Source organism: Pectinophora gossypiella, chromosome 4, assembly GCF_024362695.1.
Source record: "Pectinophora gossypiella chromosome 4, ilPecGoss1.1, whole genome shotgun sequence".
Classification (NCBI taxonomy): domain Eukaryota; kingdom Metazoa; phylum Arthropoda; class Insecta; order Lepidoptera; family Gelechiidae; genus Pectinophora; species Pectinophora gossypiella.
The window spans coordinates 10,114,741-10,134,658 of NC_065407.1; the positions used below are offsets into that span (position 1 = coordinate 10,114,741).

At 38.1% G+C, this 19,918-nt stretch overlaps 1 protein-coding gene across 10 annotated transcripts in view; it reads right to left on the minus strand.

Moving 5' to 3' along the window:
- Nucleotides 1–19,692, minus strand: part of LOC126366061 (cholinephosphotransferase 1) — a 30,458-nt gene extending 10,766 nt beyond the window's left edge. For 7 of the 10 annotated variants that reach the window (XR_007566298.1, XM_050008974.1, XM_050008965.1 and 4 more), the window contains exons 1-4: nucleotides 19,351–19,692; nucleotides 17,830–18,070; nucleotides 4,210–4,368; nucleotides 2,410–2,538 (exon numbers count right to left, since the gene is read on the minus strand). Coding sequence is in view for 9 of the 10 variants with exons in the window: in XM_050008974.1 (XP_049864931.1) it covers nucleotides 2,410–2,538; nucleotides 4,210–4,368; nucleotides 17,830–18,070; nucleotides 19,351–19,562 (741 nt within the window). In the remaining variant the exon portion in view is untranslated. Of the gene's footprint in view, nucleotides 1–331; nucleotides 464–2,409; nucleotides 2,539–4,209; nucleotides 4,369–17,829; nucleotides 18,071–19,350 lie in introns of all 10 variants that reach the window. The other 3 variants (XM_050008966.1, XM_050008973.1, XM_050008971.1) reach the window with 3 other exon arrangements.
- Nucleotides 19,693–19,918: the final 226 nt, after the last annotated feature.

Sequence of the window (19,918 nt, forward strand, 5' to 3'; positions counted from 1 at the left end):
ACCAAACTTGAAGTTGGCGAGGGTGCGCGTGAAATCCCTTTTACCGCATTACGAATCGAATTTCCAAATCCTTCAAAGTGCTTGCCATCCTAAGTTTTGTGCAACATTTAAAATTTTTAGTGTCAGCTGTTTGTAATGTGCGCTATATATATATCAGCGCACATTACAAACATAGTCAGTTTCTCTGTTATATATTTAACTAATAACTCGCAGTAATTTCGCCAGAAAATTCCTGGTTAACAGTCGATTTTCATACATTAAAACGGGTGAGTGACTCGCCACCTCCTCCAAAAGCCTCTGCCACAGTGCTGAATCAAGGTTGTTATCTTACAGCGACAGTGGATCCGTTCTTGCCGCATCCCCTAACTTGGAAGGTGGCTAGGAACCCGACGGCACAGTACAGTTGTGCCGCGAAACACATCGAGCAAGCGACGAGGCTCAACGGCATACCGGACCCTGGCACCTGATGCACGTCAATTTATGAAATCAGACACCACCGTGAACTTCGTTTCCATATCATCCCAAAATAATATCGAATTAAAATTTCACAACACAAAATATTCATTAATTTATCAAACCCGCATCTTATAATTTACATAATTTAAATATTATACCAAAGTACTGATTTATTTTTGCCTTAATGTTAACGTTATTAATTATGACCCATGTTTTATTATGCATACCAAAAATGAGGTCTTAATCAAAATAAAAATATTTAAAACATGATGATATTAACCAATAAACTGAAATTAAATGAGTGAAGACCCACATTATAAAAAAAATATACGGCAATCAGCCATTACAATAACAAATTAATAATTATCTAATATAGCAATATTTACGGTAACAACAGGTACCTGTCTTAGTTATAATTTATGATAAAGTTCTTCAACGTACTTAGTAATCATCAAAAGCTTATTGACACTGCGAAAACACTAGTAATTTTATATAAATAGGTAATGGAATAAAAGTATATGAATCCTTTATGTGAGCACGCGTGACAAAAACCCAATAAATGAAGCATTTCTCTAAGTTTTGATAATTACTAGTATCGTCTAAATACAATATAATGGACGAGTTGTAAACAAATTAGGTACTTTCACTGCTCTCTTATTTTGACTGTCAAATGTGAACATTTTTTTTGTTTTGCCTATGAATATTTCGTGCTTATAACCAATCGGCGGTCATATAGAAGAATTAAAAAGTCTAATACGCTAATAATATGCTCTGAAACATTTGTTAGATTTTTTCAAAATTCGAACCAACCAAATATTTGATAGAATATTTTAAATGTAATGAATATATTTTGACTTGACTGCGACACGAAAATCACTGGAATTGTTTATGGTAAAGTAATATTGTTTGTTTACAACTTTTCCAGATTGGATTGGACGCCCATTTACACAGAAGAAACGTTCGCCTTGTGTAAACATCCGTGAACCATACTCAATGTTGCGTGAAAAATCAACAATGAGCACAGTTTCATAATCATCGTATAGTAAAATGAAATAAAACATGCTATTAAAAAAACCCACATGATAAGCGATGGAATCAAAAATCGAGGTAATAACTAAACTTAAGCAATCACAACTCGTATTAGCCCTTTCACACGATAATTTGCAATACGATAAAAACCTCAAATACTATCGCGATACATAACGAACTTCATAAATGTGATTTTTAGACAACGCGTGAAAGAGCCGGTTTCAATCAACTATGGCCAATTAATGACTACTCCGTAATAAACGACTCTATGTTAAATCATCTATTAATATTAAGACTTTATACGTAGAAATAAGCCCAACGCATTCACGACTCCTAAGGACATTGGTGACGTGGGAGAGTTAATAAAGAGTTATGAAGATAATTACGAAGTGACAAATCTGGATTTAATCAGAGCAGGCATACCGGAGCCGTCGACCTATGGTATTATTGATTCCAATAACTGGATTCAGTCACAGATATTGATTAACTGGGTCAATGATAATGGACGTTAAGAACTTATATTTTAGATTCAGCAGAAAATAAATAAAGATTATTAGACATTATATAATGTACCCCATTATTTATGAGTTTTGATAACGTACTCGTAAGTCAAATTTAATTAAGTGACCATCACGTTAATAACCATCGACTTTCATCGAAGAATGAGTACAAACACAATACAATGAAACCTCTCCCATGACACCAGCAAGTTTAACATAATAATACCCCTTTAGCCGTAGACAGACATGGACCACTCAATTCTGTTCTTTTCAGATATCAAAGCGATTAAGCCGTGGTACATTTAAAACTGAAGTTTAAAAAAATAAGTAGGAAGATAGTTGTGACAAATTGTAAAGGTGTAGAACATGTGGTCGACGTCTGAACTTGCGCGAATAGGATGCTCTAAACAATGTATGGCCTCACAGCTACAGTGGAGCCGTTCTTGCCGACGCCGCCTGCGACTATGGCGGCGGCGAGGGCGCCGACCGTGAGGAACGCAGCAGCCACCGCCGCCAACGCCAACGAGTACCGCACCTCCAACGCTCCGCCCACCTACACCGCTTATTTTGTAGCCTAACCAACCTATATGGGACCTTCCTCGCAGCGCGATCGGATATCGCATGGATGTGCCATATTACGGTAAGATTCCTAGTATTAGAAAAAAGTTCGACGTTTGACCATTTGTTGACAACTAATTAAATTATTTCATACACACCAAACATAAGACACATTTTGTAAATTGTTAAATAGTATATTTAGGTCGTCATCTACCCTATACTCAATCGTCACTTGTTTCGATATCTCACGAATTACATCGCGCCGTGAGGAAGCTCGCTACATTCTACATAATGATGCCTATTCTGCCAGACCCAAACTTTTACTTTAACTAGACAGTTCTGAAACAGTAGAAGGATGGAAATATTTTTAAAACTATCAAACTAAAATAAAATTACGTTTTATCCGCCAGATTCAGCACCATTAAGTGACTAAAAAGAATCACGACCGAATTCTACATGATCTCGATGTTTCAAACATTTTAGTCTCAGGACTGTATAGCCCCAACTTATTGACACGGTATCTAACTAGGTCACTATGACATCAAATTAGGCCGGTCAGAACCTACGATGCTTTGACTTTATGAAGATTTGTAACTCTTATGTCGTTCTATAATACGACATAAAATATATGCTTAAATGAGAGGTTGTAAACGTTTTTCACGCATATAATGTTTGGAGATAAGTAAAATGTAAGAAAAGTCGGATTATAACGTTCTCAGTTCGGTACTTAAAGATCAACTAATATTTTGACGGTATAAAAAAATGCTTGATCTCTTAATTTTGACTAATACACCAACGACAAAATCCCAGGCAGATTTTTAAATATAATTTAGAGAAAATGTCTTAGAGTATACTCGTTTCTCTACATCAACACACCTACTTTAAACCGAACACGCACTGAACTGTGCTGCACATTACAGGATCTTTCATAAGAATCCAACAACCGCGCTTCCCGGAGCACAGTTAATACAGTCTAACGTATCATTACGATTACGAAACAAGAGTGAATAGTCACTCGACATTATAAGCGTTAAAGAAAGTCATGTGGGTATTTTTAAACACAGTGACAATTGACTAGAGTCGTACGAAACATCACTGATGACTTCATGTAGCCTACTCTGTAACACCTTTATGAATCTAATGCTTCTTACGTGATTAACAATCAAACAACCTAGGGAGGGAAGTAAAATCAGTCTGCGCTCTCAAATAGGTGTCTATCTATAACACTGATCAGATCCAAATTGTTGATTATTGTTGGCTGTGATATGATTTTAAAGCACTCCCATGGTCGAAAAAATATTGAAATCACTTATAATTACAGTGTGTAATACGATTATTGGAGCAGCTGTAGAAGAGCTAATTTACTAAAACCATGAACCTAGTAGCAAGTAATAAATGAAGTAACAGTAAAAGACGGACGCCTGAACAACTTGGCCAAAATATAAAAAGCTTTTTGCTTTGTCTAGTAAATAAATAATTAAACGTTAAATCCCATTTCATGGATCTACAATATTTTACTTAGACTAACACCAGAACTAAGGAGCCAAAATAAAAGCAACTTCTTCGTTTTCTAAACTATTATGGCCAAATTGTAAGAATCAGCTCTTCTACAGCTGCAAAACTACAGTACGTGAAAAAAAGTTCTAGAACAGCTAGTCAACATTACCTGAGTGGCCCAGAAGTCAGCGCCGAGGGTTGCTGAGAGCAGCTGGATGATGATAATGGAGTATTGGGCTTCCGTGACGTCTATCCGCCCGAGTTTGAGCGTGCCTGTCACGTACGCCTGCCAATGCGCGCAGTAGAAGAGCGTCATTGCGCAAAAGCACTGGAAAAGAATTAACACACAAATTAATAATGGCTTTTGCTTGTACGGGAGCGATAAACTAAACTAACTATTGATATAATGAAAGACCAAAACCCCTTGAGCGCGGCGGCTTAATATCCTTAACGATTCGATGACCTACACCCTCGCAGCCATTGCGGTATAACAGAGGTGTACTCTGCTATATACCGCAGCGGGGTAGCTTAATAAATACTGATAGAGTTCACTGAAGATATATCCCAGATCAAAGTCAAAAGGTTGCGTATGATCAGTATAAAGCATAAGATAAGGTTTTCTTTGATTCATTTCTTTACTCATTCGTAAGTTATACAAGGTGTTAGTAACATTGTTACAAATACTGAGGGGGATTATTCAGGCTATTATGATTCTGAGTTAATATCAAGTAGAATTTTGTGACGCAAAATTAATGTTTGTTTTTTTTTTAATTATTTTCAATTATATACTTTTGCAATGGAAAATTCCACTTGATTCTAATTCAGAATAATAAGCTGAATCATCCCCCTCAGTATTTGTTACGATGTCACTAACACCTTGTACAGTCCGGTCTAAAAAGTGTAGGTTTGCGGGTAAATATATACCTACACGAAGCGAAATGAAAATGACGACACTCGAAGCAATTATTATGGCAAATACAAGTAAGGAAAACTGTGTGAGGCTTTTGTTGTAGGTTTCACACGACGTCTAATATGCCGATGGCACTAAAAAAGTGTAAACCGTATTATAACAATGTTTACATATCTAACACATCGCAAGTCCCAGATAGTTATACAAGGTAAAAAAATAAAAACCAAACCATCAGATTAGTCACCGTGTTGTTCATACTCAATTGTCAGGGTTAAGGTTCAACCACGACCAAGCAATTTCCTATCAATTAACCCTTAACTGTCTTAATTATCAAATACATGCGAAATAGATTACTATATAATTCTGTGCGACAGATGGACAGACAACGTAGGCTCAGTAAAGTAGACAACGTAGGCTTAGTATAGCAACCTTAAAATAGTTTTGCTGAATAATCCCTGGATAAAAGAAGTATCTTATACTTCAAAAAGTACTATCTATCTACTCAGCCTGTGTCCACCTAGTGAAAAAACTCAAACTGACTGGCCGAATATTCTAACTAGCTGATGTATGTTGTAACCGCATTAAAACTTATAAGTAATCAACCTGCACTTTTTATTTATATCTTATACTTGACAGATTATTTTACGTTTAAAATATTATTATTATACGCAATGTACTTTCTTATACTTTAAGCATAGTATTATTATTCCTTATAAACTTAGTATTATTCCTTATTATATTCTTAAAGTATACTATTTCTGGATATGCTTTTTTATGCCAACTATGATGTATGGTGTAATTATCGGGTTGGCTGGTTAAGGTAAAAAGCGTAGAGTGATTCACTTGTTTTGGCGGGAATCCAGAGGCGGCCACATGCGGGATTCGCCCGTAATGCCCGCTCTTTCGGTTGGCAACGATCCCGTTTCTGAACAGTCCTATATCCACCGACCAAATTGAAACGTTTCTTTTTCTAAGATATAAAAATACAAGTCGTTACATGAAGACGGAATAAATACGAACGCAATTATGGCTGAATATAAAACTGTATATTTAAATAAATGAGCATAATACTCGTGATTACGGTCGTCAAATACCACTGTCTGTGAAATGTCTTCCGATTTCTGGGAATAACCGTGTCTTCTTGTGAAGATTTTAAGACAGGTCTAAATATTTTACATAAAGGATCATCATCTCCCTCGTATTATCCCGTTTTTCGCAGGGTCCGCTTACCTAACCTGAAGATTTGACAGGTTCAGTATTTTACAGAAGCGACTGCCTGTCTGACCTCCAACCCGCGAAAGGGAAGCCAGCCCAATATAGGTTAGGTCACATACCTCTGAAAATGCATTTAGAATAGAATAGAAATTTCTCGGGAATGTGGGTTTCCTCACGATGTTTTCCTTCACCGCTGAGCACGTGATAATCATTTATGATCCAAACATGAATTCGAAAACAAATTCGACAATCATTGGTTTAGGCCTGTGCTGGATTTGAACCTGCGACGTCAATGTGAGAGGCAAGCGTTCTTCCAACTGGGCTGCCACGGCTCATAAATTAAGGATATTATTATCAGGCGAATCACATCAACCCAGATGGACGTTAAGCCGTTGGTGCCGGTTACTACTTACTGATGTAAGTGAGTAGTCGTTATATGAGCCATGTCAGGGGCCTTTGGCGGCTCAGTAATAACCCTGATACCAGGGTTGATGAGGTGTGTATTCCACCTCACAACCCACACGATAAGAAGAAGAAGATGGAATTAGTAGAAGTAGATAATTCACGTCATTTTAACAGTTATGAAAGAGTAGCTATGTCTGTTATAGCTGATAAATCTTAATTATATCCGTTTAAATGTGGCTGTAGGTAATAAAGCAAATATATACCTGCACACATACATAGGTAATAAGCTAAAAAAACCTAATCACATCTAATACGTTACGGCTTATGAACTAAAATCGATTTTTTCACGAAGGCGTGATTAAATGTGACCCTTAAATAATTTTCTTCGTAACTTAGGTCTTATAACGAGCGTTTATAAAAAACTTCAATGTCAAGAGGTGGTTACTATAAAAAAATACTTTTTGAAATAAACGGCTTTTATATTATTTGAATTTGCTGTTATTAGAGATTATTGAAAACTGTAAAGAAAGATTTGCAAGTATAAAATAGTACTAGTACCTATACCATCTATCTAGGATTTTGGCGCTGCGCTGTAGCAATATTTTACAGGTGGAGAGGTAACTCAATCATAACTAATCAATAGTCAATCTCGACGGTATGCTGCACTGTTTTTTTTTTTTAATTCAATTGACTTTATTACGAAGTTTTACAGTGACACGCTTACGCAGCGCAGGAAAATCCAAATATTTTTTTTAAGAGTGGGAATGCGACGTCAAGTAAATAATTGGATAATTCATCAAGACGTTGAGAGACAAAATACGTCATCGTACCTAAATGTAGGTATTAATGAACGGTCACCTTTCGCCTTAAGATACTTAGCGACTAGAGATCGAAATTACAGGAGCATTTTCTTCTCAACACCACACCCTGTGTAATGTAGCATGATTAGAATGACAGCAGGACAGAGACGAAACGATAGCACATCGCCTATTAAGCTAAGAGACAAGAGATGTGTCTATTTCGCACTAAAAGCCTAGTACGAAAGAGACGAGAGATAAGCAATGCTACTGTAATGATGCACGTCAAATAGGGTATACAAGATGTAACGTCTTATAAGATTCGTGTATCTGATTATGAATATAATGATACTACATTGTTTATTTATTTATTTTTTTGTTTTGTTATTTATTTGTTTGTTTTTTTTTTTATTTGTTTTTTTGTATTTGTTTTTTTGTATTTGTTTTTTTTTTGTTTTGTTTATTTGTATTGTATTGTTGATTTGTAGCCGATGATAATGTACTCCAAAGAACATCGTGTGTTGACGTTTTGTTATGGCAGAGACAAGTAATCTCAAGAGCTAAATGCGGCCGTTCGATGATAATGACATTAGCCCACTTCGCTAAACGTTATATATGTATATAACATATACTAGATGTCGCGTGGTTCGCTCGCAGCAAGCTGCTCGCGTGTCTTGATTTCCCGCCATTTTTTTACCGCGATAGAATTTGACCAAGACTTGAATAGGTCTCGTGAAATCAAAAAAGTTCTAGGTGCTATAGTTTTGCCAGGCCGTAGGGTGTCTCCCTGATGCGGAGCAGTTTTCCAAAATGACGTTCCGATCACACCCCTATACATCAATTTTACCTCTGAGACATTTTCTGGAAAAACAAAATTTTGTATGGCGGCCATCTTGTTTTTCGGCCATTTTTTTTTTTCACTGGCGATAAAATTTGACCAAGACTTTAATAGGCTTCGTGAAAACAAAAAAGTTCCAGGTGCTATAGTTTCGCCAGGCCGTAGGGTGTCTTCCTGATGCGGAGCAGTTTTCGAAGATCGAGCAGTATTTCAATACTCAACATGACGATCCGATCAAATCCCTCACACACAATTTTTACCCCCGAGGCATTTTCGGAAAAAACGAAAATTTTGTATGGCGGCCATCTTGTTTTTCCGCCATTTTGGTTTTTTTTTCAGCGGGGATTGGATTTGACCAAGATTTAAATATGTTTCGCGAAAGAAAAATTGCTCCAGGTTTTATAGTTTTGCCAGGCCGTAGGGTGTCTCCCTGATGCGGAGCAGTTTTCCAAGATGACGTTCCGATCACACCCCTATATATAATTTTTACACCCGAGACATTTTCTGGAAAAACAAAAATTTATATGGCGGCCATCTTGTTTTTCGGCCATTTTGTTTTTTTTTCACCGGCGATAAAATTTGACCAAGATTTAAATAGGTTTCGTGAAATCAAAAATCTTCTAGGTGCGATAGTTTTGCCAGGCCGTAGGGTGTCTCCCTGATGCGGAGCAGCTATCGAAAACCCAGATGTCTTTTCATACTTGACATGACGTTTCGATCACATTCCTATACATAATTTTTACCCCCGAGGCATTTTCAGGAAAAACGAAAAATTTGTATGGCGGCCATCTTGATTTTCCGCCATTTTGATTTTTTTTCACCGGCGATTAAATTTGACTAAGATTTAAATATATTACCCGAAAAAAAATTGATTCAGATTTTATAGTTTTGCCAGGCCGTAGGGTGTCTCCCTGATGCGGAGCAGTTATCGAAAACCAAGAAGTATTTTCAAACTTAACATGACGTTCCGATCACATTCCTATACATAATTTTTACCCCCGAGGCATTTTCAGAAAAAACGAAAAATTTGTATGGCGGCCATCTTGAATTTCCGCCATTTTGATTTTTTTTCAACAGTGATTGAATTTGACCAAGATTTAAATAGATTTCGTGAAAACAAAAAAGTTCCAGGTGCGATAGTTTTGCCAGGCTGTAGGGTGTCTCCCTGATGCGGAGCAGTTTTCCAAGATGATGTTCCAATCACACCCCAATACATCATTTTTACCTCTGAGACATTTTCTGGAAAAACAAAAATTTGTATGGCGGCCATCTTGATTTTCGGCCATTTTGTTTTTTTTTTTTCACTGGCGATACAATTTGACCAAGACTTTAATAGGCTTCGTGAAAACAAAAAAGTTCCAGGTGCGATAGTTTCGCCAGGCTGTAGGGTGTCTCCCTGATGCGGAGCAGCTTTCGAAGATCGAAAAGTATTTCCATACTCAACATGATGTTTCGATCACATTCCTCATACATCATTTTTACCCCCGAGGCATTTTCGGGAAAAACGAAAATTTTGTATGGCGGCCATCTTGTTTTTCCGCCATTTTGGTTTTTTTTCACCGGCGATTGGATTTGACCAAGATTTAAATACGTTGTGCGAAAAAATAATTGTTCCAGGTGCGATAGGTTAGCCAGGCCGTAGGGTGTCTCCCTGATGCGGAGCAGTTTTTCAAGATTGAGAACATTTTCCGTTCTCGACAAGACACTCAGATTACATCCCCATACACAGTTTTTACCCCCGAGACATTTTCTGGAAAAATAAAATTTTGTATGGCGGCCATCTTGTTTTTCCGCCATTTTGATTTTTTTCCACCAGAAATTGGATTTGACCAGGATTTAAATAGGTTGTGCGAAAAAAAAATTGATCTAGGTATAATAGTTGCGCCAGACTGTAGGGTGTCTCCCTGATGCGGAGCAGTTTTCCAAGATCTGGAAGTTTTCCCATACTCATCGGAAGATCGTGATCACATCTCCCATACATCATTTTTACCCCCCGACGCTCCTTCTGGGAGAACAACCCTGTCAGTGAGTCAGTGAGTCAGTGAGTCAGTCAGTACATGGGTTTGTAGCTTTATATAATATAACTAGATGTCGCGTGGTTCGCTCGCAGCAAGCTGCTCGCGTGTCTTGTTTTCCCGCCATTTTTTTACCGCGATAGAATTTGACCAAGACTAAAATAGGTCTCGTGAAATCAAAAAGTTCTAGCTGCTATAGTTTTGCCAGGCCGAAGGGTGTCTCCCTGATGCGGAGCAGTTTTCCGAGATGACGTTCCGATCACACCCCTATACATATTTTTTACACCCGAGACATTTTCTGGAAAAACAAAAATTTATATGGCGGCCATCTTGTTTTCGGCCATTTTGTTTTTTTTTTCACCGGCGATAAAATTTGACCAAGATTTAAATAGGTTTCGTGAAAACAGAAATGTTCTAGGTGCGATAGTTTCGCCAGGCCGTAGGGTGTCTGCCTGATGCGGAGCAGTTTTCGAAAACCTTGAAGTATACTCGTACTCTACATGACGTTCCGATCAAAACCTTTATACATATTTTTTATCCCTGACGCATTTTCAGGAAAAACGAAAAATTTGTATGGCGGCCATCTTGATTTTCGGCCATTTTGTTTTTTTTTGACCGGCGATAAAATTTGACAAAGATTTAAATAGGTATCGTGAAAACAAAAATGTTCTAGGTGCGATAGTTTCGCCAGGCCGTAGGGTGTCTCCCTGATGCGGAGCAGTTTTCGAAAACCTTGAAGTATACTCGTACTCAACATGACGTTTCGATCACATTCCTCATACATCATTTTTACCCCCGAGGCATTTTCGGGAAAAACCAAAATTTTGTATGGCGGCCATCTTGTTTTTCCGCCATTTTGACTTTTTTTCGTCGGCGAATAGATTTGACCAAGATTTAAATACATCCTGCGAAAAAAAAATTGATCCAGATGTGATAGTTTCGCCAGGCCGTAGGGTGCCTCCCTGATGCGGAGCAGTTCCTGAAGATCAAGAAGTATTTACATACTCAAAATGACCTTTCGATTACGCTACCATACATTGTTTTTGCTCCCGAGACATTTTCTGGAAAAACAAAATTTAGTATGGCGGCCATCTTGTTTTTCCGCCATTTTGATTTTTTTTGACCCACAATAGAATTTGACCAGGAATTAAATAGGTTTTGCGAAAAAAGAATCGTCCCAGGTGTGATAGTTTCGCCAGACTGTAGGGTGTGTCCCTGATGCGGAGCAGTTTTCCAAGATCTGGAAGTTTTCCCATACTCACCGGGAGGTCCCGATCATACCCCCCATACATCATTTTGACCCCCCGACGCTCCTTCTGGGAGAACAACTATGTCAGTCAGTCAGTCAGTCAGTGGGTTTGTAGCTATATATAATATAATAAAATAAAATAATAATAATATGCGGCCGTGTTTATACTCTACTATTGGGGGTGCACCATTTTCAACGTGCCTATGGTAATTTTCGTACACAAAACTCTCGTTTTTAAAACAGCGGCAACTTTTAAATTTGGAATTGGTACGAGGGGAGGTCAAAAAGTTCGCGGAATGGAGGGGTTGGAGGGGGTTGGTTTGCTCGTACAGGTAGCCGCTAGTTGCACACCTCATTAACAGTATATGTACCAAGTTTGAAGCAAATCGGGTCATTAACGTTTGAACTATCGACCAGCAAACAAGTGAATCGGGAAGAACTCAGCGAATATGGAGAAAATTGAACACCGCGCCGTCATTAAGTTCCTCACCAAGCAAGGAAAATCCGCTCAGACGATTTTTCAAGAGCTGTTAGCAGTTTACGCGGACTCTGCCCCTGGTAAAACCATGGTTTACAAGTGGCATAGTCTTTTCAAGCAAGGAAGAGAGTCGATTGAAGATGACCCCCGCTCCGGACGGCCCATTGAGGCCACCACACCGGAAATCATCGAAAAAGTAGAGAAACTTGTATTAGAAGATACCCGCTTGAAGAAGAAGCAGCTTGCAGCAATGGTCGGTGTATTCGAAACAAGTATTTTAAATATCCTACATCAACATCTTGGGATGACTAAGGTCAGCGCAAGATGGGTTCCAAGAATGCTCACGCCACTTCAAAAAAGCGAGCGTGTCGAGTGTTCTCGCCAGTTTTTAGAGCTCTGTGGAGAGAATAAGGAAGAAGTTATGGCCCGGATTGTTACTGGAGATGAAACCTGGGTTCACCACTATGAACCTGAGTCGAAGCAAGAGTCGATGCAGTGGCATAAAAAAGGCACACCTCCTCCAAAGAAGTTTAAGGTGTCACAATCGGCCGGAAAGATCATGGCCACTATTTTTTGGGATACAGAAGGTATTTTGCTGATTGATTATAAAGATCGTGGTGTGACTATAACGGGACATTACTACGCTTCTTTACTGGATAGATTGAAAGAGGCTATCAAAGAAAAAAGAAGAGGAAAGCTGTCAAGAGGTGTGCTCCTTTTGCACGACAACGCACCCGTCCACACGTGCCATGTTGCGACGGCTGCCATTCACCGATGCGGGTTCGAAAAATTAAACCACCCGCCTTACAGTCCAGACTTGGCCCCCAGCGATTATTATTTGTTCCCAAAAATGAAAAAGGAACTGCGTGGACGAAAATTTGGCGATGATGAAGAAGTCAAGTCTGCAATTTCGGCCTATTTTGACAGCAAAGAGAAATCTTTTTTTTATGATGGAATAAACAAATTGGCCCTTGGTCCTGGTTCCATACAAGACCATTAACCCGGCCCCAGGGGGGACAGAGTCATCTTCTCTGCCCTCCACTGGGGCAATTCCTGTTCGACGCGTCCTTGCCGCGGGGGTGGGCGCCTCTTACTTCAGTAGGCCGGAGTAAGATGGTGGCTGAGTTCGAATAGGGACCCAGACCTACGGGGTATAACGTAGAACCCTTGCCCAGGGATACGGGTGAAGACCTCAACGGCTGCAGAGGCGGAGATGGGAGCCATCGGTACGGCAATGCAGGACGGAAGGGGCATGTCACAGGGACTGTAACCTGGAACCTGACAGAGGGCAGCAGTAACTGTCAGTACTATTCAGAGGCAGAGGACAGGGGTCCTAGTATGGCTTTGTAATAGACTACTCTGGGCGCCATCCCACTCGCGTCAGACAGAGTACTGCGGGGCGGAAGGCAAGAGGGAAACCACTGCCCTATTTTTCCCTAAAAAAGTAGTATGGTGAAATGCTACACCGACAAGAGCGTGGCTCTTAAATTGATGATGATGAAACAAATTATTTGATAGATCCGGAAAATGTGTTAAGGTTAAGGGAGAATATATTGAAAAGGAAAAATAGTTTCGTGTTTAATTTCGACCCCCTTCCCCCTCATTCCGCGAACTTTTTGACCTCCCCTCGTATATACGTACAGAGCGTTTCCTGGGTAAGTAAGCAATTGTGTCTCCTTCGACGTGACGGTCCGATATGGGGTAGAATGGGGGTGATGGTGCGATTCATGGCTTTTTCGGATTCGTCTTATTACTTCTTATCATGAGACGTTGCAAGTCGTTTCCTGCTTACTTGTGGTTTTACCCTCTCCATTAGGGTTCACAGACGTGAATTTATGTAATGTACCTACACATATTTTTTACGAGTATAAATTATTTGTAATCTTGCTTCACAAAAAATACTGAGCGATTTTGGTCTCTCCATGAATTGGTATGTGAAGTAGAACAATGAAATATTTTTACTGATAGTCAACCATTCGTAGAAATGTAGTCTAAACATTAGTACCTTCTAAGTTGAAAAATGTATGTATCATAGTGAGCAGATTTAACGCTGTTTAAAGGCTTATTCCCTATAGGTTCACACACAGGAGCCTCCCAACTCCCAACCAAGTCGGGACACGGGCATAACTTAATTTCCTTGAGGTACTATCGAGAGAACCCTCTAGAGGTTTACATCCAACGCGACACTCATCGAACTCATTATGATGCAAGTTTCCTTGTTAATATTCACAGAATGTTTACCTTTCACTCACTTTTCTTTCGAATTTCATACCTATATATCAGAAGTCACATTGTAATCACACTAGCTATTGAAGGATATAATACGTATGATGACAAGTTACCCATCATCGGCTACGTAGTCCATTATGATGTACGTGTTTATTAATTCATTAGTGATTCGACGCGGGTTCCTCTTGGTATAATGTTTACTTTATAGTCTTATTGGAAAAATATAGATCGTAATCATAACAATAACGACCGTATGTAAATTCATGGAGTTCTCCAGAAATGTACAGGAAAAACTTCTTATTCAACTATATATACTATATTCAACTATATATACTATATACTATTTTTTTTTTGTATTCTATGTATTGTGTATACCATATTCATTGTATGAGGGCAGCAGTAACTGTCGGTACTATTCACAGGCGGAGGACAGGAGTCATAGTACAGCTTTGAAATAGACTACTCTGGGCGCCATCCCACTCGCGTCAGACAGACTACTGCGGGGCGGAATGCAAGAGGGAAACCACTGCCCTATTTTTGCCTAAAAAGTAGCATGGAGAATGCGACACCGACAAGAGCGTGGCTCTTAAATTAGTGATGATGAAACTATGTATTGACGATAATAAGAGATACATAGGTACAGGAAGTTAGTGCCAAACAGACAGTGGTGGTGTTGTAATATTGGAGTAAGTACTTGTAATTTTATTCAACCAGTAAGGTGAAGGTTGGACGTCTGGACCTCGACTGTATAATACACTATCCAAACAAAAGGGTATTACGTCGACACAATCTATTCAAGCTCGTCGATTAATTTACTTGTTCATTAGCTTTGTTATAATTTTTGTAGGTCACTTTTTTGACAGTAGTATTGTTATGATGGATGGATGACTTTCAACAATTTCAGGATGGTAGGTACTCTACCGAGCTGCTTCATTGCCCAAGCCAATATGTTACTTTTCAAGCCATTCCATTTTTTCTGTCAACTAGCGGTTTAAGCCCATGTGAGAGACGAATTTGATGAACATTGTCTTTTTCCTCTACTAATACTTCCATAAGCTTTTGCATTGAACACCATTTTCATAAATTTTCCTTCAATCATACGCTCTACCTTCACACTATTACTCATAATTGTTATTAGGGAAAACCATAAGAAAAGTCATCTGCTTCACTAGAGCATAGCTTCTCGCGCGCCCCGTCAGAGAGCTCGTCTGTGAAGTTTCTACTACAACGCAACTTCCAAGCTGCATATACAGGCCGTCCTGAACTAAGATGATAAGGATATATCGTCCACGCCAACTAATGGCACTTGGCAGTCTAATCCCGGCTGGTAGTAACCAACCCCGCAAGCAACGTCAGAGCCCCGAAAGATTCTCGGTGCCTACAACTGGGCGCATGAGAAGACTTCTCCACCAGACTGTTGCCATAAGAAAAATACTTTCTTTTGATTTTCATCATCATCTCCCTTGCATTTTCCCGTTTTTTCACAGGTTCCGCTTACCTAACCTGAAGATTTGACAGGTCCGGTTTTTTACAGAAGCGACTGCCTGTCTGACCTTCCAAACCGCGATGAAAACCAGCCCAATACAGGTTAGATCACATACCTCCGAAAATGCATTTCTCGGGAATGTGGGTTTCCTCACGATGTTTCTAGTGTTTCTGTTTGTACTTTCTTTTGATTTCAATCTCCTAAATTAAATATCAAAATATTATGCAGTGTAGTGATAAGATTATCAGTTATTACAACGAGGACGTAAAAATGTTAAACACAACTAAACTCTTGACTGTGATGATAAGCAGAATGGCACATGCTTAGATTTTTATTTTTATGCAGATAACAAACTTTATTCTGACGTAATATTATAACATAAGTTCACGACTTCATCCCAATGGGGTAGTCAGAGGTATATCCATCGCAAGATGAACTGTGTACCCACCCTCACCGAGCATTCTGTTAGACCAACGTGGTGCAATAGTTCTTCGGACGTAATATATTATAGTTCTTCGAATTACCTATATTTATTATCTCTAGAGAAATAATTACTTTTTCAATACTTTGCAAGTGGCTTTTGTAAACAATTTTTACATACCACGCGCTACACATCGTGAAGCCGTATGGAACGACGAATTAACACAGGAAAAAAATGTTCAATTCGTAGAAATGCAAAACTGTACTTGTTCCGTTATGAATTGAATGGTAACTGACGCGCCGAATGTTGCTCTACATTTACCATATTAGCTTTCGATTCCCGGTTTAGTCAATTTAGAAATTTAACATAACATAAGATAAAATTTCGCCTGTATCCCTGAAATGGTAACTCCGCCAGCTATGTATAAGTCTCATGCAGGGGCAACCCCATTGTATACGTTTTTACAATAAGATTCCCATTGACATTCAGAATTTGCCTTTCAACTGCTTTAAGACAGTAGTTAAACAAAAACTTTCCAAAAAAGGTTATTATAAAGTTAGTGATTATTTAGAAGATATGAATGCATGGGATTAACTGTCTGAGAACTGATATTAGGCAGCTAAATTACTCAATTGTATATCAATATTTTATGTTTATTTTTATTTTTTTAAAGAACGTCTAGGGCCCTGTGCCGAGGTTTTTCTTGCAGCTTCTTTTCCCCGGCTATACAGGTTGTGAGAAGCTGCAGTAGTTTTAGGCGGATGAGACGTTCGTTATGTAAAAATTGACGATTCAAAGTGTAACTATGTTACCTACTGAATAAAGATATTTTTGAATTTGAATTGCCATAAACCGGGCATAAATCCTGGGACCCATGTGACATCAATTATCTATGATCCCACATGAAATCGAACTCATAAAGTCGACTTCATTAGTTCAGAGCCGGGCGCATTCTCCAAACAGGGCTATCACAAATTAACCTTTATGTAATTAATATTTATAAAGGTAACTTACATCAGTTGGAGCCATATGGTAAGTATGTGTGCTCTGTACCCCCCAACTATTGAGGAGGGGAGGCAAATACCCCACTGCTGGGTATATACATACCTACGATTGGTTCAGGTGTTCCCGAAAATATAATGACTAATGTATTTATTTCACGGAATGTGGACAAAGCAAGTGTGTCAGAATCGAAATGGAATTCTATAATCTCTGCTAACCCTGGAGGGAAATAGGTGTGACTTTATGTATGTTCAAGGTCAATAAGATCTATAAAATATGTAATCAGTGTGGTCAAAGATTATAGTCCAAGAAATGGAAAGTGTTATTAATAATACAGGTATGAAATGATAGCTAAAATGTGTTTAATATAAAAGAGTTGCAACAAAGCAATGGATTGATAAGAATTATTATGACAATTAAAATAATACCATTCTACTTTAAGATTCAACTGTAATTTTTTTAATGATATCTCTATTGTTTAGTGTCCTCTATGACATTTAGGATATTACTAACTACACAAGAAAGGAGTTATTATTTAAAAACAAAAGAATTAGCACATAAAGTAAACAAAAAATATCTAATGAATCTTTAATATTTTGGCCAAAATAATTTGAATATAAAATTAAAAAATACCATATCCATCATCAATTGTTATTTTTGGACCAATCGTCCATTATAGTCTTCATATTAATATAGGTGTATATTTGTAAAAAAATAAGATTAATTAATTCTTGTCGCACTAACCTGAAAGAACATCCATGTTGGATATTCCCCGAGTTTGACAGCAATGCAAGCACCAAGGGCTATGAAGATTGTGGATATACTGTCACAGCCGTGGTCGAAGAGCTCCCCCAGTGGGGACTGGCTGCCCGTCCGCCGGGCTTGCTTGCCATCGATAGCATCGAGGCTCTGATACACAAACACTCCTAATGCACATAATGCACACGCCCACCGTGGTGGGTCCTGCCGCGCATCTGGACTATACCTGCAAAGGGACATAAGATGTTACTTATATATGTTGGTAGAAGTTTATGATGGTGATAGTAATTTCTTTTGCGGGTGTTCCTTATTATACATAATGTGTTTTATTTTGTAGGTAGTATAGTAATAGTTTATGGACAACAATATTTCAAATATTTACTCATATTTTCATCCAATTTCATCAACATCTTAACAGAATTAATTTGTATTTCTAATAAGTACCTAATATAGAACTGTCGTAGAGATAAGAAGATATTTGTACCATAACTAACCGGTATTAAGTTTAAAAACGTAAATATATAGAAATATTTACAATTATGTTTTCAATAGCTGTTCATACAAATTAATATTACCTATAGCAAATTTAGAAGTTTTTATTTCATGGATAATATCTGTGTAATATCATAGAGATAAAGATGTTATTCAAGTACTTACTATACATACATAAAATTACATGCTGGTGCTGGCTAAATAGTGAAGCCAAGATTTTTCAGTGTAAAGATTTTTTTATTATTTAAAATGACTTTTGCTAATGCCAACTTAAAGCAGACACTCCCATTTTCAATTTGAAGGGTCTTACTTGACCATAACTTATCGCAAAGATTCTGCTTAATATTAAAGTTTATTTCTTTTATTAAGTATTATTACACCAATAGGTACCTACCTAAATTGAAATGGGAAAACAATATTATAACAATTGTAGTTTATATTGTGTCCTAAGTTCTCCATGATCAGTTATTAATGTAGAAGCAAACAAATCTTGTAGGTATGTAGAAACTAGATTTTTTTACCAAATTGTACCTATTAGATTAGATTGCAATGTCCATCTGGGCCAGTAAAATGTACCATCAAATCACTGCATCTGATTGTCCTAACCCTGCTCCGACAGGTATGATAAAGTATACAAATTGGTCAATGACTTCAATAAACAAAGGTCCTACTAATGTGATTGTAGTGTCTGATGAGATAATGACACAGTCAGTTCATAAATGATAACAGTTCTTCCTGTATCTTATCAGAGTCGGTGGCGCGACGTCGCCGCTGCCAATCGTACGTTGCCGACATTAGCCAGATAAATAAACAAGCTCAATTCACGATTCTTGAATGAAAGATTCCAGCATACTAAGTGACAGTAAACTGATAATTATAAACGAGGGAAACAGGTAAAAAGAAAGTAGTGATACACAGCTTAGGCAAAAACGAAAGTCGTTCCGCTAGGCAGCGAGTCGTGACACAAATTCGCAGTTATTACTTTACCTACAATGCCTAGGTTAGAGTACTCACCAAACTAAAATTAATGTGGTGACGATATTGACTATTAAACCTAATATAGTAATGAGATTCGGTGCGAGCCATAGCGGTGTCTTCGAGACCAGCCAGCACCACCAAGGCTGGAGGCATGCGTCCAATATACTGGCACTCGTACAAGAATACTTGTGTTCACTAAGTCTTTTTAACTGTGCAGCGTTGAGAATCCTCTCTTTACAGAACTGCATTTTTAAACACTGTCACAACATGAATTCTTAGATATATTACTACACTTAGTAACGTTGTAATGTTACAAATCCAATAATTCCGCACTTGAAAAATTGCACGGCCACTCAAATCATCACGCCACCATGTGCACCATAGACAACTTGATATATTTCTTAAACGTGGTGACATTTCATGAATTTCCATCATAGACAATTAATTATAGAGAACTCGCCAATTACTCGCCACATAGTCACTAAAAGTAATCATTAAAGATTCGGACGAGCATATAGTACCACTTCGCGAATGATTTAAGTGTTGCCATAATAAACACAACAAATAAATAAGGGACTGTCTAGGCTACATTCTCCAAAAAAAA